Source organism: Brassica napus, chromosome C9 (assembly GCF_020379485.1).
Source record: "Brassica napus cultivar Da-Ae chromosome C9, Da-Ae, whole genome shotgun sequence".
Taxonomy (NCBI): Eukaryota; Viridiplantae; Streptophyta; class Magnoliopsida; order Brassicales; family Brassicaceae; genus Brassica; species Brassica napus.
The window spans coordinates 39,963,270-39,986,405 of record NC_063452.1 but is presented as its reverse complement, the minus strand read 5'-3'; the positions used below and the strand labels follow the sequence as shown (position 1 = coordinate 39,986,405).

Here is a 23,136-nt window from a genome sequence, read left to right as displayed (position 1 = left end):
GGCAACCCAAGACTATAAACCAGTTTCTGAATCTCATAATAAGAATCAGCAGACACATTGTCTTCCGGCAAATACTCTTTAAACAAGTCCGCCCATTCGTTCATGCAACTTTCAGGTAGATTGTGATCAGTTTTAATATTCATCATTCTAGCAGCTAACGACAATTTAGAGAGACCTTCTCTACAACCACTGTAAAGTGGTTGATTCGCCGCGTTTAACATTTCGTAAAACTTTTTTGCATCTATATTAGGTTTTTCATCTTCATCATGAGCTACGAATGCATCAGCTACCATATCATGAACCCTATCATAATCTACCATCTCCTCCTGATGGTAACTATGTTCATTATGCAAATGATGATCAACCGGTTCTTTTTCCTGAAAATTGCTATTACTACTACTAGCTTCATTCTGATCATAATTAAAACCTTCTCCATGTTGAAACCAGATATAGTAATTTGCTGTGAAACCTCTATTTATTAAATGCTTCCAAACATTTTCACGGTTTGCCAGTTTCGAATTGTTGCATTTCCGACAAGGACAGAACATCTTACCACTTTCTTGGGCGAGCGGTGTTGAATCTGCTTGATGCATAAATGTCTCCAGACCCGCAAGGTATTCTTTCGTCACTCTCCCGTTAGCATCTCTATGCATATACATCCACTTCCGCAACTCGTAAATAGTCCCGGAGCCAGCCATTTTTTTTCTTTCACGTTTTTTGTTGTTGGTGTGTTTAAAATGATGTTCAAACATCCATATTTATAGGAAAATTCGAATCTGGTAGTTGTAATTTTGCTATGAATTTACGACGAAAATTAATTAGGTGGGCAAAAAAAACGTGTAACATCTATGAAGTTGGTGGATTCAAAAATTTCCTCGCTAAATACACGTAAACTATTCCCTCGTAAATACCACGCAAAATTTACGTCGTATTTACGAGGAAATAGTTTTTCCTCGTAAAATACTCGTAAAATTACATCCACTTTACGACGAAACAGTTTTGTCGTTACGTTACGAGGAAATAACGATGACTTTAGTTTTTCACGTAAATTCGTCGTAAACTCGACGCAAATTTACGAGGATTGTTTTTTTTGTTAATTTTCGTCGTTAAGCATGTGTTTTCTTGTAGTGATTGGCCTTCACGGGAATGGATATGATAGAACCCTTTCTGGTTATCCAAATGGGAAAAATAATACAAATACAATACCTCATGTACACCGAGAGGTATATTGATATCACTCAAATTATCCCAAGGAGTGACTTGTACTCTCTCAAATAAGAGGTTCAATCATAGTACTTAGGGATCGAATCCACAAGGAGCAAAGGCACACAATAGATCCTAATCAGTTTATGATTAAGCTAGGCAAACAGAGTAATTAATAAAGAGCAGGTGTGAACAACGCAGTTGTTCAGATGATTGATTGTAAACAATTACGAGAAATAGCTAAATCTAGTGTTTTGAGGTAATCAGGATTATAGTGATGTAGATGCTAAAGTTTTCAATCCTAGAAATCGAATTCTAATGGGAAAGTATTCCAGCTACCGCATGCAAATAAATCTTATTGACTAAGTCCAATATCACAGATGTCGCTTGTTGATATGGTTCGTATGTCGATCGATGCTATGAGATTAGCGTCGATCAATGTTTACCTAGGCAAGCTTTAGCGAGCTGTTCGATAGGTTCACTAGTATTAAATAAATCAGATGTCACTTGTTTCTAGCAATTCTAACTCAAGGTAATTAATTCAAGTAACAGGCCATGCCGTCGTGTGTGCCTAATTATCTTAAGTTCAGGGTTCTAGTTAGCTACTCTAGAACACAAGCATTACAAACAATTCCTTGAAGGAAATCTTTATCACCTTAGTTTATCTATAGTTTGGGTTAATCCCTCATAACCTTACTTTAAACCCTAAATCTAACAAAGGTAACTACTCAGACATAGCAAAGTATAACATAGCAAATATCTGAACAGAAAGCATATATAGAATAAGGTAGAAAAACTGGAGTTCCAATACAAAGCTCTGAAGGAGTCTTGGATTTTTTTCTCCAAACTACTAAAAACCCTAAATATGTTTTGCCGTGAAAAGATAAAAGTATGAAAGCGTGCGTTACCCAAAACAATGGCAGAGCACATAAATATTAGGTTAAAGTCGGTCAGGGGTATTTATGTAATTTATATGGAACTTGAGCTATAAGTTGGCTGGAAACCAAGTCGGGCCTTGTGCGCTTTGTTGTCGATTGACGGTCATATGTTTGACACTGAATGTCGACTCTTGACTGGTTCGATGGATAGCTACGAGTTTCTTCTAGCTTTATCTCCAAAATGCTCCAAAATCACCACATATCTCCAAAACACTCTTAGACCTGTAAATACTCTAAAAAGACTCCAAAACATAACAAATAACTTCTAAAACTCCTATAATAGCATGGCTAAAAACTGGTAAAATTCATGGTATATCATATATTATGAAACCCATCCAATAAGTGAATGGCGATCAACGTTCTCCAAGTCAATAGATTGAGGTGCGAGGGAAAAATACTAAAATACGAGGAAATTTCGCATCTCAAAGTAGGTATCTCTCCTCAAAGACCCGCCTCCAAGAAAGCCTCAAGAACGATATTTTGTATGTCCCTTCATCATAAGTGGCTCCAACACGATTGGACTATGAAAGTTGGTATAGGTAAGGAATACTTTCTCCGAATCTCAAGGATCTCACTCTCCCCTATCTCGGAACGAGGACCAATCTCCACGCAACCAAGAAGATGATAATGTCTCAAGTGAGCTGTTGTAAATAGCTACCTAATCAACCTCCAGGGCATTATCCAATGTCGGACTAGGAGAAGAGAAAAGACTCTGAAAGAGCTATATGGGTCTTAAAACGGCCACCCATGAAAGAAACATGTAGACTAAAAGCTCAAATATTCTTCCATCTCTTCGGGGAAGTCAAAAATAAAAACCACAAGGCACATATTTAGAAATCGGATCAGATCCTACTTATTGTGTGCCCTATATGATCGAGCCTAGGGCTTACTGAAGTATCTCTCCTATCCAAAAACAAGATGATCCACCTGATATAAGAAGGAACGATGAAAAAGGTTGAAAATTGAGAATTCAATTCTTAAAATTCAAAATTACTTTGCACAACAACCATGATCCATTGAGTATCATGGTAACACCCTATAAGGGTAAACTAAAAGTTAGGAGAATCTCCAAAAGGCTCAATCAAAAATCCAGGATTAGAATATATATCACGGAGAATTTCATCCACAACATTTTTATGTAGCCCATCGGTCAAGTATTACTTCTTATCAACCGAAAGGCAAATAATAAATATGATCTTCCTTGATTATTCAGGCAAATCTACATTACCATCTACAACCAGACTAAGGTCTTTGCTCACTTCAGCATGCCCATGAATCTACCTGCTGAATCTACCTACTGGCTCAGGCCATGACTCCCTGCTCACAAGTCAGAAGATATCACGTTCATGAAGTATTTTGACAAGTTTGCCATCTGGTTAGGCCATGCACCCTCTAGACCATATGATATCCATCAACTATAAAACCATGCACCACTTAGTCCATGCACCATAAGAATTTTGTAGACCACTATAATATGAATTCAGAACCATGAGTCCATTAAGGTCACATGATCATACATGGCTCTGTGCCACGCAACTTAAGAGAACCCGATCTCTTATATCACCATATGCCTTTGCAATAAAGCATCTCATGTTGGATTTCCAAGATTTCTAGGAAACCACCCAAGGAGCGACGCCATGCTCCTCACACCACCCGCAAACTTGTTGTGAAGATATGATTTTGGTCGACTGAAAGGCACAGGTTATCTCCCGAGTTCAAACATGAATTCCAAAGATAAATGCCAAACTGTTGGTGATAATTAATCCAGGAAGCAAGTCTCCCTTCTTAGAGTAGAACGTCAGCCTTCTTCTCCTCCTTAAATGTATTTCTGCCTCTGGGTCATGTTTTCCTGCCTTCAGGTAAAATGGAAAACCTCTACTAAAGACAGATTTATTCCATATTTTAGAATATGGAAGGATGTAACCTAGATTTTGACTATGATGACATATAACAGGGACTCCAAAACCCTCGAAGAGGGATCGCCAACTATTCCCTTTCGACAATAGAAGTAGGCAGCTTAAACTAGGGCTTATGAACATATATTATTTTTTGGTTTATCATGGCTTCCAACTTAAAACAAAGTGATGATAAGTGGATTGGTCTAACCATTTTTATATTATTTCATTAACTCTCCAACTACCGATGTGAGACTGCATTCATTCATTAACACCCTCCCTCACGCTTAAGCATGGACAATCGTGGGAACAACATCCACAGGGTGGCCCAACATAAGATGGCTCTGATACCATGTTAAATTTGGATTTATCATGCTATTTCAACTTAAAACAAATTGGTGATAAATGGATTGGTTATAACTCTTTATATATTAGTTCATTAACTCTTAAGCTACTGATGTGGAACTTCATTCATTCATTAACATATATGTTTTACTTTTGCTATATTGATCAATAAAACACTACATTTGATCCATTCTTCTTGATTTACTGCTTTACTTCTTGTTTTTTGTAGTATCACGGAGAACTCTACTTTATTTTACCCTAACAATGTTCAACTACCTACAAGATATGTGATAATGGTAAACAATTTTCACAAACAACGATTCCAAAATGTAGTTTTCTCCATTACACTCGGATCGACTCGGATCGATTGACAATTATGCATGTATGACATCATCTATTGATAGGTTATCTCCGCAGGCCACGAAAACAACTAACGGCTCTACCTGCAACACTCTAAAACATCTGACAAGTATTACATCCTATAATCTACAGAAAATTATATCCTTTAGAAATCGAACCCCATACCGAACGTACAAACCTTTAAAAATTGATCACTATGCTATGGTTCTTCCACAACCAAGCCACTTCCTTAGAAACATTTTGTAATTAGTAATCATCACGTAGTTATTACATATAGACTTAACTGTGTTGGCACTCTATATCGAAATCGCAAAATACATCTAGAATCGACATTTACTTAACCTGATATCACTGAAACATTTTTGAAGTAATCGTAAGAGTTTATAAGTTATATTGTTTTTGTTCAGTCGATTTCAGAATTTGAGGAAGTATCTATTTAAAATCAATCGTTAGTTAATCTAAAAACAAAAACCTAAAATATAAATAGGGAGAATAGTACATCTGACAAGAAATTTTGTTGAGCACGCTTTTGTTGCTCGTCAAGACAGTTTTCATAGCATAGGCAGTTTGGACGTGATGGGCAACAAACATCACACATGAAAATGAAAAGGATAGGAACAAAGCAAAAAACATGTAAAGCAATTAGTCAGATCGAAGAGCAAAGAAGCAAGAAAGAGGAAACATAAGAAGCTAAAGGACCGGAAGTTGTCATCTGGCGAAATATGACTTTTACTTAACGTTGGTACTATTGTGGTAGGGGCCTGCCTTGCAATCTAGAGTTATTACTCTCTAGTTATAAGATCTTTACATCTGAATTATATTATGATACTTGTAATTACTGTAGATGCTCGATAACCGGGTTGAATAAAATGTACTTACTCCGTTTCAAAAATATGTATATTCTAGAGAAAAATTATGTTTCAAAAAGATACATACTCTCTCCGTTACAAAATAAGTGTCGTTTTCGACTTTTAATTTAAGATTTATTAATTTTATTCAACAATTTATTTTTTTATTGGTTGAAATATTGTTAGGTGTATAGGTAATTGTGTTTTTATATAGGAAATATACAAAATTAATTGTTTCTTTAATCTGTGCACATATCCAAAACGACTGTTACAATGAAACAGATGAAATATTTTATATTTTCTATGCAATTTTTGTCAACTAATAATGAAAATTGTGAAGTTCAAGAACATTAACTGCATTTTTAAATTCTTATTGGTTTAAAAATATAGGAAATATAAAATTACAAAAAACTATGCATTTATAACTAAGTTTTAATATGTTTTATTAAAAAGTGTGAAAATTCTAAAACATGTAGTATTATTTTGAAACGGAGAGAGTAATTTGAAGTTAAGCCGTCATTTACGAAGATAGCTCAATTTTTTTGGTAGACTGAACAAACAAATGAGAACATGTATGCGTTATTGGTGATTTATTGATGAATACAACAAAATTGGTTAGAAAAGTGATAACTTTTGTTTTTGAAAAAAAAACAAGTGATAACTTTGAAATTAATTTTTATTTTATAGGATCTTTTGAGTTAAAAATGTTAAAATTGGTGTGTACAACATAACAACACATTAAAATATTTATTTAGATGAGGCTACGATAACACGACTTTCTTTTGTACACTGGATGTGAGCTACCGAAAAGATTAACCGAAAAGATTTAGCTGAGATGTTATATGATTTGTTCACCATTGATCTTAATGTTACATTTATTTATCTTGGAATCAGTTTTTAGTAATGGAGTTCATATTTTGATCTCATATAGAAACCACTTGCTTCTAAGAATATATATTTTTTACACAGTGAGACGCAACACCAACAATCAAAAATATTGTTACATTTAAATAAATTATCACTCATCATTTAAATGAGTTAAAATTTGTAAACTATATAATATTTTTATACAAAAATAAATTTATTAACATAGGTTAAACTTTTCTATGTACAACTATATATTATCTCTTTATTTTGAAACTCTCAATAATATATTGTTTTTTTTTGTCGGTTATCCATGTAAACTAGATCAAGTGATGGCAGACGAGCCGATTTTCTGAGGAGCATCTCCGTCGTCCGGGTCTGATCTATAAATAATATTTTGTTTAAAAATGTTTATATACAAAACTATAATATTATATAATAACCTTTAGGTCATATACTATTTAAGAAAATATATGTTATTAAAAACTATGAAACTTTGGTAATTCATTTAAAATATTAATGACAAATCAAATTTTAACTATAAATTTATTTTTTTATTTTAATTTTAACAAAATCTGTTGAGAAAGATTTAGAAAATATTACCAAAAATCAAATATTTTTAAAAATAATATATTAATGTAGTAACAAAAAAAAATCAAAATTCATGTAATCTTCCCAACTCAAAATTGTTGTGCAATTTTCCCAATTTTTTTGACAAAATATAAAAATTTTAAAATAAATATTCAAACTCAAAACGATAATATACCAAACTTTTGAAAAATACAAATCATAGATAATAAATAATAACTTTTTGAAATTCACCACGAAAAAACAAACTTATATGTTGTAAAAATTAAAAGAAATCTGATATTTTAAATTCTTAAATAAAAATAATTAAAACTTAATATCATAACATCCAAAAAATATCTTATATCAATAAAATTTACTAAAATAATATGATAGATGCTACTATGTATAAAATTTACTAAAATAGCAGGGCTATATTATTTTAACAAAACAGTGTTTTTATTTGTAAATCCCGTAAAATACTAAAATGATATATGTCAAAGTATTTTTTTTTTAAACTGAACATGTTATAAATTATCTTAAACATATTTTTTTAATAATATAAATAAATTTTAAAAATGTATTATATGTAAATGTATAAATTAAAGAAAAATAATATTTTGAAGGAGGTTATCTATTTGATTATTTCAAATTGTTATTTTATTGTACCTAACTTGAAAATATATTAGTAAGTAATAAAAATTAATAACTATGTAAAATGTATTAATCAAATCACTATATATTAATAATTTAGAATAAAAAATATTGACAATATATAATACTATAGAGTTAGACAATATATAACATTAAAATAAAAATTATTTTAGGTTTAAGTTTAATTAGGAGATTTCCACTAGTGAAAAAAAGAAAGGAGCTAAAATATGCAGATCGATTTTGACTATTATTTTTATCAGAATATTTTGTCTACCTTTTAGGTATTTTTTCTTATTATTAGGTTAGAGAGGTAAGAAGAAGAAGAAAAACATGTTGATTATAACAGTTTCTCAAAAGATACTGTGCTAAACCAAAACATGGTTTATGCAACTAATAAAAAAAATTATTGACATTTATTATGTTGACAATCAAAACGTTTGACGTTCACAAAACGGTTTGATTTTACTATACAATTAGTATAGAATTAAATAGTAAGACGTTTGACAAATTCCAGAAATATGGATTAGGTCCACGATTAGTAAATTAGAGAAAGATATCGATGTCTGCGTTGCATCTAGCCAGAAATATGTCGATATCGACTTTGCATCTAGCCTAACATCTACAGCCAATGACTATCTCGTTGGTTTTGAGTGATTTTGTGGGCTGTAATTTTACAATAAATAAAAAATATGAAAACAAGCCTATGAGAGAGTCCTACCGTGACTCTCTTCGTGTGGGGGACTTTCACACTCATCGTCCTCCGACCAAAGCTTAGCTGGCATTCTTAAGTGCTCGACATTACCCCATTAATACTATATTTTGACTTTTATACCGTTCTTTGCCTTTTTGGTTCACCTTAATTATTTCATAAAAAAGGATGATCATTGTTTTTTTTTTTTTTTGTTTTACGTCAAAAGTCATTCTATTACTCAAACTTGAGGTGATCTGGGTAACCAGCCCGGGATAGAACAACCAATAAAAAGTAACTCCCTATGGAAGGATCTAGCAGTCTTAGCTAAAAAATCTGAAGTCTGATTGTGCGCTCGTAGAACATAAATGATGTTGAAATCCGGAAAACAAATCTGAAGCGTCTCAATCATTTCCAACTCTGTCGTAAAGCTTAGCCAAGCATGAGGTTCCTTCATCATTGCAATCAGCTTCTTGCAATATGTCCCAAAGCTCAAAGCATGTTCTCCATTGCCCACCGCAGTGCTTCTACTTCCGAATGCAAAGCTGATTCGCGCCGAGTGAAGTTCCTTGCCCCATAAGTTGAATGTTCCCACCACTGTCCATCCAAGCCCATCCACATCCACTAAAATGAGCAGAAGCTGTCCAAGATCCATCTAACAAACAAATATTACCCAAGCTTATGACTTGAGATTCCTCAGCATTGATGTCTTGTACCACTGGTTGTACCACCTTGTTCGCCTCAAACCATGCTTGACATTCGCTTTCTGCATATCGGACTAGCTCCAAAGGATCTCTGTCTATCCCCCTGAAAAGTTTATCATTCATAGCCTTCCAAATGTATCAGATTAGCCAGGGATAAGGATCCCTGTCCTGGTCTGGCTCAATGATAGCGTTTTTCCTCCAGAATAGATAGTCCATATTTGTGTAGACGCTCGGTACTGGGAATATATTTGGGCTCGTTGGAGTTGATGATAGAGACCAAACTTGTAGAGCTGGCGGGCATTAGAAAATTGTGTGTGTTACAGATTCTTCTAGTTCTCCACATCTTGGACAGTAGTTATCATACCTCATATTTCGCCTTGCTAAGTTCCTTGTAACTACCACATGACCAGTTAACAATTGCCATATAAGATGACATATCTTCTTAGGCACCTTTAACTTCCAAGCAAAGGCTTGAAGCTTGGTGATACTTGGCTCCACAATCTCCTTTTCCTCCTCTGTCTTTAATAAATTCTGAGGAACCCAATATCCCGATTTGACCGTGTATTGTCCATTCCTTGTGTAATTCCAGCAAAAAGTGTCTCGACGGTGAGCTGAGCTTATGGCCAAACTCCTTATAAGTGGTATGCCATCCATATTGACATAGTTCTCCAACAAACTCTCATCCCAATCCTTCGCTTCCTGGTTAATGAGATCGCTCACTCTCATATTGGGAATCATAAATGGCGCCACCGGGATAGCTTGTCTCGTAGGGGTCGTTGGGATCCACGGATCTTCCCAAACCTTGACTTCATGACCCGAATGAATCTTCTGTCTAATTCCCAGCATCAACAACTCCCTTGTAGCCGAAATGCTAGTCCACACATACGATGGGCTATTAGCAGAGATTACTCTTAGTGGCGAGCTTAGTCTATAGTACATTCCCCTCAATACCCGGGCAACCAAAGAGTCAGGTAACTAAACAAGCCTCCATAGCTGCTTCGCCAAAAGGACCAAATTAAACTCATGGATCAAGCGAAAGCCAATCCCACCCTCCTTTCTTGGTAGACAGACTTTTTCTCATTTCGCCCAGTGTATTCCACATTTTGGTGGATTTGAACTCCACCAAAACTGAGCAATAGCCCTTGCTAGGTTTTCACATGTCTCCAACGGGAGAAGGAAAGTAGACATAACGTAAGTTGGAAGCGCTAACAAAATAGATTTAATCAGCACTTCCTTTCCCCCTTTCAATAGCCATCTGCCTGTCCATCCATTCACTCTGTGCATTTGCTTATCCTTGAGAAACGCAAAAAGTTTACACTTGGAGCCACTTATGTCTTCCGGGATACGTAGGTAGGTCCCCATTCCTCCCTCATTTTGTATTCCAAGAACCTCTTTAATCTCTTGTCTACTAGTTGCATTGATTTGCTTACCAAAGAGTAAGGACGATTTGTCGAAGTTGACACATTGACCTGATGCTTTACCATACTTCCTGACCACTTTCATTACTTCTTCACATTCACAGGGCTCCGCCTTACAGAAGAAAAGGCTATCATCAGCAAAGAGAAGGTGGGATACCGAAGGACACGCTCGTGTGACGGCTAGCGAGCGCTTCCGTGCATAGAATAAAAATGAAAGGAGACAAAGGATCTCTTTGGCGTAGGCCTCTACCAGGAACAATATTTCCTCTTGGCTGTCCATTCATGAGTACTTTATACTTTACTGACGTAATGCATCACATTATCCAGGTGATCCATGTTTCTGAAAAACCCATCTTTCGCATGACAGCCTCAATAAATGACCATTCCATCATGTCGTATGCTTTACTCATATCCTTCTTAATAGTCATCCTTTTGTTAGAACCACTTGGTTTAGTTCTCAGAGCATGGAACATTTCTTGAGCTATCATAATGTTATCTGAAATCTGTCTTCCAGCCACAAAAGCTGACTGGGTTTCCGATATCATGTCTGGCAACACTCTCTTCAATCTCTGGCATAAGACCTTAGAGATTATCTTGTAGCTTACATTACATAAGCTAATGGGCCTGAATTGAGTCATTTCATTAGGCTTTGTAGTCTTTGGGATGAGACATATATTAGTATCATTCAGGCCGGTCGCCACCGTCCCCTCAAAAAGGAATTATTAACCATATGAGTTAAATCATCCTTTACAATATCCCAGAATTTCTGGTAGAAAAGCGCAGTCATCCCATATGGACCTGGAGCCTTCTCTGGATGCATAGCAAAAAGCTAATTTGACCTCCCATTCCGTGACCGGAGCTGTAAGGCTGTCATTCATTGCCCGGTGATCGTCGTAGGGACTTGAGCCAGTGCTTCTTCAACGTCCTCCGGGTTAGATGATTCAAAAATATGTCTAAAGTAGCAAGTAGCAATGGCTACTAATCCTTCTAAATCCTCAACTACATTCCCATTTGCATCCCGGAGCTGCGTTATCTTATTTCGTGCCCTTCTTTGCTTTGTCAAAGCATGAAAGAATTTTGTATTTCTGTCACCTTCTCGTAGCCAAAACACTCGACTCTTCTGTTTCCAGAACATTTCTTCTGCTTTAAGAGCATCTGAAAGTTCCTTCAATGCTGCTGTGAACTGCTCAGTGGTAGCATTATCATCTACATACAAGCCCTCCACTTTCTCCTTAAGCTCCTCCACTAATTTTGCGGAATTAACATTATGTTCTCTCCTCCATTCGCTCAAGGCTTTACGGCAACTCGCAATGTGTTCCATAATAGTCACATTGGGAGGAAGATCAGGTAATTTCCATCCCTCAAGAATGACTTTCCTTAACTCTTCATTATCCAGCTATCTTTTGTCAAACATGAATTTTTTCAATCTTCTCGTTGGCTTTGTGAGTATGTCTGCAAGGATCGGACGATGATCTGATCCCCATAACCTCATATACTTCACAGTAGAATGAGGAAATTTCTCATGCCAATCCGCATTTCCTACTGCTCTGTCCAAGCGACATCTGACAGTTGTGCCTCTTGCTCTCTTTCCTACCCATGATAGCATGTTCCCCGTGAAAGGAAACTCTAGCATACCACAATCATTAAGCATCTGCTTAAATGGTAGGAAAGAACTATCAGGACGTTGTCTCCCACCTTCTTTTTCATTATGACCCGTAATTTCATTAAAGTTTCCTATCATGAACCAAAGTCCATTTCTTGTTGTTGAGAAATGCGTAAGACGTTCCCAAACTTGATCTCGTCTTTCTAATACAGGATCACCATAAACAAACGTCATATAGACTTTTATTCCATCAATGAATGACTCAATGTCAATCAAACGGTTATTCGAAAATAAAACATTAACTTGAAATTCATCCATAAAAAATAAAGCTAAACCTTCGCTGAGTCCAAGTGGCTCAACGGTAAACAAATGATCAAAACCTAAGTCGGCTTGAATGTTTTGCAACAGCAGCCTTCTGTTCCTCATCTCAGAAAGGAACACAAGTCTTGGTCGATGCTTCTGACACATCTCCGTAAGGCATCGAACTGTGAGGTCGTTCCCTATCCCTCTACAGTTCCAACTGATTGTCTTCATGGATACTTTCCGGAGGAGTTTTTGGACCCCCCCCAAACCATTCCCCTTACGTGTGCTGCCTCTCAAACTCTTACTCGGCCGTGAACGTTGTTTTTTTTTAATGAACTTTGTCCCTTGAAGACGAACGACGCGCCTACGGAGATCCTGGACGAAGGAAACCCGCCTTCTTATTATGTAATCCCAAAGGGAATCCAGACCTCCCAACACTCTTATAAGAAGATGAGGTTCTCGGCTTTACCAGTGCACTTACATCTCCCTCCCGCTCAACCTCTTGCACATTACCCTCAGTTTCTGCCTCCATATCCATCAAATCCTCCCCCAGTAGGTCATCGTCTTGAGTTTCCACAACCATCACCGGGTCGTGTAGCTCCACATCTGTGTTGATTGTATCACCAATTTCCATGCCATTTAGAGCTCCAATAAACTGAGCATCAGCCGGCAATGCTTTCTCCGTAGGAGAGAAAGTCAACAAACGAGGAGACACTCTAGGACGTTTTGTGACATTGTCATCATTCTCATGCCTAGCCGGCATCATAATTTGACTTGCAATCCTCTTCCCACTGCTCTTATGGAGATCGTGGGCTATTTCATCAGCGGGTTGATGCACAGATGATTCGCCAGTAGACCGTATATGCGTTCCATAAGCACGAGATGCAATCGTTTCCTCCTTATACACCTCACGTGACATCGATCTTTCCTTCACCCTACATGTCGTCGGCCTCTGCTTCCCATAAGGCGCATAACGCGAGCTCTGGCGTGTGTATTCTGAGGTGAGCTTCCTTTCCTTGCCTCATTATTTCCACGCTTTCCTATCCCCCTTACCATCACGGCGAGAGTAAGCGGCCCTAGCATCATTCATAAAGCCGCCATCGGCCCTACGCTCCCTCAAAGGCGATCGACTACGGTGATCTCTCCTACCATAGCCATCTCTTCCATAGCCATCTCTTCCATATCTATTCTCTGTCTCTTTATCTCGCAGCAAGGACTGTCGAGATACATCATTTGCCGGGAGCTGGACCCTGGAGAAGACATCAGATTGCGCTCCTTGAATGGCCAGTGTTGTTTCCTTCGTTGGGCAAAGAGCCAACTCATGAGTAACCATTCCACATGTTTTACCATACTTAAAAATCTTTTCATAATGGATCTGGATCCAACCTTCATCACCTTCTGGCGATGCAATCTTCCTCTTGAATGTGAGAGGCCTCCTAGTATCAACATCAATAAGCATACGCCCTGCCAACTGCTCCACCGTATCAATATGGCCTAGTCTTTTGCCAATGTTTTTGAGGTTTCCTATCGTCCAGAGGTGTAGAGGGATTCCCGTGATCTCGACCCAGAACGGGATGATCCAAGGGTAGTCATCGTGAACCACCGGCTCCCAACGAACGAGCACAAACATGCAAAAGCTATAGTGGAAAGGACCTTGCCTAAGAACAGATTGTAGATCCTCTTCCGTCGCAAAGTTCAGAAGGAACTTGCCATTACCAAGATCATTAGCAGTGATCTTGTCCTGCATCTCCCACTGCGCCGGCATGGTCTGAATGAGCTTCACCACATATTGTTTCTTAGGGTTCAGGACCTTTCCGATTAGAGAAAGCCGGTAATCGCAAATGGTGGGAGAGTCTCCTTGATATGTTAATTTAATGGGCTTGTCGTCATCCTCGTAACATATCCATTTCCCTTTCACATCCGCCATATGAGCAGAACGTGGATGATTCATCCTCTGTTAGCGAAACAGAGATGTTGCCTTGTAGATCACGCGAGAGATGATCAAGTCGATTACAAGGATCGCCGTAACACCAACGATCAAAGCAAATCCGAACGCCTTGCTATGAGGATCGCCGTGCGGGAAGCAAAGAAAACGATCAAGAAGGAGGCGATTACGTGAGGATCACGATCTCAGAAGGAGTAGAGATCACGATCAATACGCGGTCTCGAGAGAGAAAGGATAGCAGCAATGAACAAAGCAGAACGCTCCTGGTAATCTCACGCCAAAGAACGAGAGATTATTTGAAGATCACGATCTCGAAGAAGATCATGATCTAGATCGCCATTGCAGCCGCCTTTCACCTTGGGTTTTAAACTTTCTTAACAGGATAATCATTGTTTTGTTTGTTGTATTAGTTTAATTTTATTTTTTTAATAAACGAAATCGCGCAGAGTACGTGTTCCATTCGCAGCCTCGCTTCTGGATTAATTTTTAAAACTCGTTGCCTCGTTGGCAAACGTAAAAGTAAATACATTCTGGTACAAGTACAACTCGCTGAAGTGGAGTTTATACGGAAGGCTATATCAACCACTATCTTCCAACAACAAAAAGTTCTGATTTGTTCAATTTATTCATTGTATTCCATAATACCGTTTCTTTTTTGGTCAAATCCTTAATACTAGATTTAAATACAATTTAGAAAAGCATATGAAAATGTCATATGAGCAGAACGTGGACGATTCATCCTCAGTTAGCAAAACATAGACGTTGCCTTGTAGATCACGCGAGAGATGATCGAGTCGATTACAAGGATTACCGTAACACCAACGATCAAAGCAAAGCCGAACGCCGTGCAATGAGGATCGCCGTGCGGAAAGCAAAGAAAACGATCAAGAAGGAGGCGATTACGTGAGGATCACGATCTCAAAAGGAGTAGAGATCACGATCAATACGCGGTCTCGAGAGAGAAAGGATAGCAGCAACGAACAAAGCAGCACGCTCCTGGTAATCTCACGCCAAAGAACGAGATATTATGTGAAGATCACGATCTCGAAGAAGATCATGATCTAGATCGCCATTGCAGCCGCCTTTCGCCTAGGTTTTAAACTTCTTTAACAGGATGATCATTGTTTTGTTTGTTGTATTAGTTTAATTTTATTTTTTTAATAAATGAAATTGCGCAGAGTACGTGTTCCATTCGCAGCCTCGCTTTTGGATTAATTTTTAAAACTCGTTGCCTCGTTGGCAAACGTAAAAGTAAATACAGTAAATACATTCTGGTACAAGTACAACTCGCTGAAGTGGAGTTTGTACGGAAGGCTATATCAACCACTATCTTCCAACAACAAAAAGTTCTGATTTGTTCAATTTATTCATTGTATTCCTTAATACAGTTTCTTTTTTGGTCAAATCCTTAATACTAGATTTAAATACAATTTAGAAAAGCATATGAAAATGTCATAGTTCAATGGCCGTTTTTTGTTTTCATGTTTGCTAAATGCCGTTTTTGTTTAAGCTTTGAATAATGGCATTTTGTTGCTCCAGGTAGAAGTCACCACACCCACAATTATCATCATTAATATTTTATTCAACTGGTATACTATTTTCTATTTTCTATTTTCTATTTTCTGAACCATATTTTGTCTAGGATTTCTAAAGTTTTAATATTCACTTTATATTTCGTTATTATTTTATATTCTTTTATTTTCAGATATTATTTCTTGTACTTTCCGTAAAAATGTTTCTAAACTATAAAATAATGTGTTCAAAAAGTCAAATGAGTAAAAAAAATCAAGTACTTCAGTCCACTGAATAGTTTTCTCGACAATTTTGTATATCTAACAAAAAAGTTATGTTTATCAAAATATTAAATTATTCTAAGTTTTTTTTTTTTTTTTTTTTTTAAATTATTCTAAGTTCGTAGTTATTTATGTGACATTCTCATATAGTTACTGAAAACAAATGATTATTTTTTTCCTTTTTTCCTTTCTTCATGTTATTTCGTACTTCTTCCTCTAATGTATACCATTTGTACCACTACAACCATCGACAGTACAAATATATATACTGCAAACATTTTTTTTTTTTGGTAAAATATACTGCAAACATTTGATCATTCGTAACGTGAAATGTTGTTCTTCTGTCCCATCAATTCTCTATTTGTTCACTAATAATTTTATTGTTATAAATCAATTGATGGATGTCCATAACCGGTCCGGTCCATAAACCGGCCCATCCGCAGGAGAGAGAGTCGGCCTATTGAAGAGAGAGAGAGGCGGCCACATACACGTGTTTCCTTTTCCTTGTATGATTAGGATTTCCTTTCTTTGTAATCTTTTCATATTATGTATTAGTAGTCTTTCCTAATCCTAGTTGGTTTAGGTTTTGGATACTTTCCTTTATACTTATCTTGTAATCCCCTATATAAAGGGAACACTTATTCATTAATGAAACACAGAAACATTCAGCTCTAAATCTATTGTTTCACGACACGTTATCAGCAAGATAGTCCCTAAACACCATGAGCCTAAAAACCTAATCGAAAAACTCCTAAACCTAAAACCTAGCCGGCGACCTTGAACCCTAACCCTACGAACCCTAATTTGTTCTTGCAAGCGTTCCAGCTAGTGTTCATCCGATCAGCCCGAGCCCTAAGGTGTTTCTAATACTAGACGAACACAGTCTCAGCTCCATCCATTCTCAGCTTGCATCCCGGACAGCTACAGCTCGCGTTCCCCGATCAGCCAGCTCGCGACCCGACAGCGATAAGCTCGCGCGACTTCAACTCCAGCTCGTTCCAGCTCGCGTCCGTTCGAGGTTCTCTTGGTGGTCTGGTTTCTACAATCTGCAAACAAAAGGTACCCCTAATTCTAAGAACATGAGAATTGAATTTGGATTGTTTGTAAAGATTGAAACTCTAAAAACTAATCTCTAAAGATAAAACCCTAGGACAATAGATCAAACCCTAAAAGAGTAAATCAGAGCTCGAATAAGTCTGATCCCCTAAACCCTAAATCGAGATTGATCCATTGATCAATTAAAATCATAACCTTAAAGGTTTTGAATCTCAAATCAAATCCTTTTGATCAAAGATCAAAGTTTCGAAATCCCCAAAACCCTAAATTAGAAAATCGATTTTTAATTTTGATTTGAAATTTAATTGTTTGTTTGATCACCTAGAAAATATTGATTAGGATTGTTTAAACCTGAATCTGAATTGCTTGACTTGGTTAAAACCCTAATGATCTAGTTTTTATCACTTTGAAATCGAATTAGATTGTGGCAGTGTGGCCTTAATACATTCTAGGTTAAATTGTTCTAGATCATCATATGTGGCCGTGTGGCCTTGTTGCATCCATATCCAAACCTGATCACTACTGATCGATTGCAATTGAACTTATATCTAATTCTAGGGATGATGTTGAATTGAACTAAATAGCCGTGTGGCTTGTTCTATTACTTGGCTGATTGGTTTGTTTGATTGTTTGATTGAATCATGAACTGATAGAAACCAACCATCTTAGGATTGCAATTACATGTAAAACTATATGCATTAACCCTAAATTGAATCTTGGCCTTGTGGCTTCTCTTTCTTGACCGTGTGGCTTTTACTTGGCCGTGTGGCTTCTACTTGGCCGTAAGGCATATACTTTGGCCATTAGGTTTTACTTGAATGTTTTTAAAAAACTAAAAACCCTATTTCTAAAAGGACCTATATTATCTATGATTTCAGATGACGAAAATCAATAACTTGGATTTTGCTGCCCTAAATGTCTCTGGAGACAATTACCTTCAGTGGGCGGTTGATACCAAGATCATATTGAAATCCAAAGGTCTCAGTGAATGTATCACCGAGGACAACAACTCAAATGAGAAAGATCGTTACAGAGCCATCTTGATCATTCATCACCATCTAGCTGAGAGTCTCAAGGATCAATACCTAACCATTGAGAATCCACTAGAGCTTTGGAACGAATTGAAATCAAGATATGATCACCAGAGAACGGTGATCTTACCAAAGGCTCGGTCTGATTGGAGGGATCTAAGAATTAAAGACTATAAGTTCGTGGACGAGTACAACTCGGCCATGTTTAAGATCGTTTCAAAGTTGAAACTGTGTGGTGAAAGTATTACGGATCAAGATATGCTTGAGAAAACCTTTTCCACTTTCCACACAAGCAATGTGCTGTTACAAACAACAGTACAGAGAGAAAGGTTTTAAGACCTATGCTGATCTTATTTCTTGTCTCTTGCTTGCTGAGCAGAATAATGAGTTATTAATGAGAAATAGTGAGATGAGACTTGTTGGCTCAGCAGCACCACCTGAAGCACACAACACTGAGGACGATAAAGAGTCCCACCATGTCCAAGGAAACGGCTATTATGGCCGTGGTCGAGGAAGTAGATACAGACGTGGCCGTGGCCGAGGTTCCTTTGGCCGCGGAAGAGGTAATCAGAATGGACGAGATCATGGACATGATCGTGGCTCATTTGGACGAGGCCATGGTCGTGGACGTGGATCTTCGTTTAAGCCTCAACACTCGACCAAATCAAGTAAATCAGTATGCCATAGATGTGGAATGGACAATCATTGGGCTAAGACTTGTAAAACTCCAAAGCATCTTGTTGAGCTTTATCAAGAGAGTTTGAAAGGGAAGAATCCCGAAGCCCATATGGTTTATCAAGACAATGAAAAAGACTTCGATCATGACAAGGACGATCTTATGGATTATGAAACTTCGGATTGTTTTAAAGACTGAAGTGATTTCGACATTATAATCTGATTTCTATGTTTTGGTGTTTTTAAAATTCTATGTTGTCTTTTATTTTAAACTTGTTTTAAAGACCTATGTAATAAAATAAAATAAAAGCTTTCCTTATATATATGAAGTCTCTAAGTTGCATCCTTTTGAATCTTGTTTTAGAAATGAACGAGAACAAGGATGTACTCGTTGTGGACAGTGGCTCAAGCCACACGATTCTTAAAGATAAGAGATACTTCATAAATTTAACTCTTAAAAATGCCAACATCTCAACCATTGCGGGTATTGCCAGCCTCATAGAGGGGCATAACCAGGCTAGTATCCTGTTGCCTATGGGTACACATCTTGAGATATCAGATGCCTTGTATTCACCCAACTCTATGAGAAGTCTATTAAGCTTTAAAGACATTCGAATGAATGGATTTCATATTGAAACCAAGGGCGAGGGAAACAAAGAATCTCTTCAAAACTTTGAACTCGTCCATGGCAATAAGAAAATCTTAGAATGCATACCCGCACTATCTACTGGTCTTTATCACACTAAAGTCAGTATGATCGAAGCTAATGCCACTTTTAATAAAGAGGCAATTGATAACTTCATTTTTTGGCACGACCGGCTGGGTCATCCCGGGTCATCCATGATGCGTAAACTGATTATGAACTCAAACGGCCATTCCCTTAAAGAGAAACGAGTCATCCCTAAGCACATATCTTGTGTTGTTTGTTCCCAAGGGAAACTCATTTCTAGGCCATCACCAGTTAAAGTCACTAAAGAGACTATAAACTTTCTGGAAAGAATTCAAGGAGACATCTGTGGACCAATACATTCACCTTGTGGAACGTTTAGATATTTCATGGTCCTCATAGATGCGTCCACTAGATGGTCGCATGTCTGTCTCCTGTCGACCAGGAACTTGGCCTTTGCCAGGTTGCTTGCTCATATAATTCGATTACGAGCACACTTTCCAGATTTTCCATTAAAGACTATACGTCTTGATAATGCTGGTGAGTTCACTTCCCAAGCGTTTAATGACTACTGTATGTCCATGGGGGTAAGTGTGGAACACTTCGTGGCACATGTACATACACAAAACGGCTTGGCCGAGTCATTTATTAAACGCATACAGCTCATAGCCTGACCATTACTCATGAGGTCGAGGCTTCCGGTCTCAGCATGGGGACACGCCATCCTGCATGCGGCCGAGCTCATACGCATCAGGCCATCAAGTGAACATAAGTATTCCCCATTACAATTACTTACGGGTCATGAGCCAGACGTATCTCATCTTAAGACATTCGACTGTGCCATTTATGTTTCTATAGCTCCACCACAGAGAACAAAGATGGGACCTCAAAGGAGGATGGGGATATATGTCGGATTTGATTCCCCCACAATTTTAAAATATCTTGAGCCAACTACGGGTGATTTGTTTAAGGCCAGATATGCGGATTGTCATTTTAATGAATCTGAACATCCGACCTTAGGGGGAGATAGCAGCAAAATGATAAAAGAAATTTCATGGAATCAAACATCCATTTCTTGGCAAGATCCTCGAACTCAAGTGTGTGATCTTGAAGTTCAAAAGATTATACATTTACAAAAGCTAGCTAATCAATTGCCAGATTCCTTTGCTGACCCGAAAAGTGTGACCAAGTCATACATACCTGCTGCTAATGCACCAGTAAGAATTGATGTTCAAGAGGGACACAATCAAGTTGCTACAGAGTCTAGCCAGCGTGTGAAACGTGGCAGACCAATCGGTTCCAAAGATAAGAACCCTCGGAAAATAAAGAAAGGTGCAACCAAGGTTAATAAGACACCAGACACGGCCGCGGCCGATCAAGCCCGTGATGTGGCCGCGACCAACCCGGCTTTAGACATGGCCTGACCTGATGCCACTAAAGTGGCAGGCCATGATGTGCCAAACAATGATTCTTGGGACGCCAAGATTCATGGTACTGATGGTGTAGATAATTATGAGATCTCAATGAACTATGTCTTGTCTGGGAAACAGTGGAACTGAAAACATGTCGACATGGATGATTTATTTGCTTATGAAGTAGCACTTGAACTTATGGATAATGAGGATCAAGAACCCACGTCTATATATGCATGCATGCAAAGATCAGATTGGCTTAAGTGGAAAGAAGCCATAAACGTGGAGTTAGAATCACTGAGAAAGAGAGGTGTGTTTGTTCCAATAATCCGAACACCTCATGACATTAAACCAGTGGGATACAAATGGGTCTTTGTGAGGAAGAGAAATGAGAATGGTGAAGTCATGAGGTATAAAGCCCGGCTTGTTGCACAAGGATTCTTACAGAGACCTGGAATAGATTATGAGGAGACATACTCCCCTATGGTGGATGCTACGACCTTCAGATTTTTGATAAGTCTGGCCGTGAGAGAGGGTCTGAATTTTCGGTTAATGGATGTTGTAACCGCATACCTTTATGGTCCACTGGATAATGACATTTATATGAAAGTCTCAGAGGGTATAGAATTGAAAAACAAAGAGAGTTCCCGAGACCAACATTGTATTAAGTTGGAAAAATCTCTTTATGGACTGAAACAATTCGGACGAATGTGGTACAATAGACTCAGTGAGTACCTTGTAAAAGAGGGATATAGAAATGACTCTATCGGTCCATGTATAAAGAAATTCGAAAATCAAGGGTTCGTGATCATAGCTGTGTATGTTGATGATTTGAACATCCTTGGAACCTCTGGTGAGATTTCCCAAACGGTTGAATACCTTAAGAAAGAATTTGAGATGAAATATCTCGGGAAAACAAAATTCGGTTTGGGATTACAGCTTGAGTACATAAGTGATGGTATCCTTGTGCATCAGAAGACATACACAGAAAAAGTACTCAAGAGGTTTAACATGGCCGATTGCCATCCTCTAACCAGTCACATGGTCGTGAGATCACTCGGCCTGGACACTGACCCATTCCGTCCCAAGATGGACGATGAGGATGTCCTTGGTCCCGAAATGCCTTACCTCACTGCCATTGGAGCCTTGATGTATTTGGCAACTCATACACGGCCTGATATAGCCTTTGCTGTGAATCTCCTGTCCAGGTTCAGCACATGTCTGACCCTTAGGCACGGGATCAAACATGTTCTTCGTTACCTACAAGGAACGAAAGACTTGGGTCTGTTTTATACTAACCATTATAAGGATGCTTTAGTTGACTTTGCTGATGCTGGATATTTATCAGATCCACATCAAGCTCGATCATAGACAGGATATGTCTTTACACATGGAGGTATGGCCATATCATGGCGTTCCATGAAACAGACCATCGCGGCCACATCATCCAATCATTCGGAAATACTAGCCATTCATGAGGCCAGCCGTGAGGTCGTTTGGTTGAGGTCGATGACCCAACATATCCGATCAGATTGTGGGATGGTCGAGTGCAAAGAGCCGACCATTATCTTTGAGGACAATGCGGCTTGCATTGCTCAGCTCAAAGATGGTTATATCAAAGGGGATAAGACAAAACATATTTTGCCTAAGTTCTTCTTTACCCACGATTTGCAAAAGACCGGAGAGGTCAAAGTGATCCAAGTACGGTCTAGTTATAACTCGGCCGATTTATTCACTAAGGCACTTTCGACCTGTACATTCAGGAAGCTCACGCATCAGATTGGGATGCGTGGGCTGATGTGTGGGCTGAAAGACCTCCACAGAGATTCTCATCAGGGGGAGTAGTACGTGTTGTACTCTTTTTCCTTCATCATGTTTTTGTCTCACTGGATTTTTCATGATAAGGTTTTAATGAGACAACATTAAGCGTATTACAATCCCTGTATGGTTATGGCATCCAAGGGGGAGTGTTATAAATCAATTGATGGATGTCCATCACCAGCCCGGTCCATAAACCGGCCCATCCGCAGTAGAGAGAGAGAGGAGAGAGAGTCGGTCTATTGAGGGGAGAGAGAGGAGAGATAGTCGGTCTATTGAGGGGAGAGAGAGACGGCCACATACATGTGTTTTCTTTTCTTTGTATGATTAGGATTTCTTTTCTTTGTAA

The 23,136-nt window shown here is 38.0% G+C and overlaps 3 protein-coding genes across 3 annotated transcripts; 2 read left to right on the top strand and 1 right to left on the bottom strand.

Moving 5' to 3' along the window:
• Window positions 1-13,414: 13,414 nt before the first annotated feature.
• LOC106350362 lies at window positions 13,415-14,317 on the bottom strand. Its single transcript, XM_013790258.1, has one exon. It carries the CDS (start codon window positions 14,315-14,317, stop codon window positions 13,415-13,417), a length of 903 nt encoding a protein of 300 aa, XP_013645712.1.
• Window positions 14,318-18,510: 4,193 nt separating this feature from the next.
• LOC111209486 (ubiquitin-associated protein 2-like) lies at window positions 18,511-19,089 on the top strand. Its single transcript, XM_022709413.1, has one exon. It carries the CDS (start codon window positions 18,511-18,513, stop codon window positions 19,087-19,089), a length of 579 nt encoding a protein of 192 aa, XP_022565134.1.
• Window positions 19,090-22,478: 3,389 nt separating this feature from the next.
• LOC111209485 lies at window positions 22,479-22,814 on the top strand. The gene has a single exon (XM_022709412.1). The coding sequence runs from the start codon at window positions 22,479-22,481 to the stop codon at window positions 22,812-22,814; it is 336 nt and encodes a 111-aa protein (XP_022565133.1).
• The last annotated feature ends 322 nt before the right edge of the window (window positions 22,815-23,136 follow it).

Bases quoted from the DNA above. Each gene is read 5' to 3' on its own strand.
- LOC106350362 (XM_013790258.1), bottom strand. From the start codon at position 14,317: ATGGCGGATGTGAAAGGGAAATGGATATGTTACGAGGATGACGACAAG.
- LOC111209486 (XM_022709413.1), top strand. From the start codon at position 18,511: ATGTGCTGTTACAAACAACAGTACAGAGAGAAAGGTTTTAAGACCTAT.
- LOC111209485 (XM_022709412.1), top strand. From the start codon at position 22,479: ATGACCCAACATATCCGATCAGATTGTGGGATGGTCGAGTGCAAAGAG.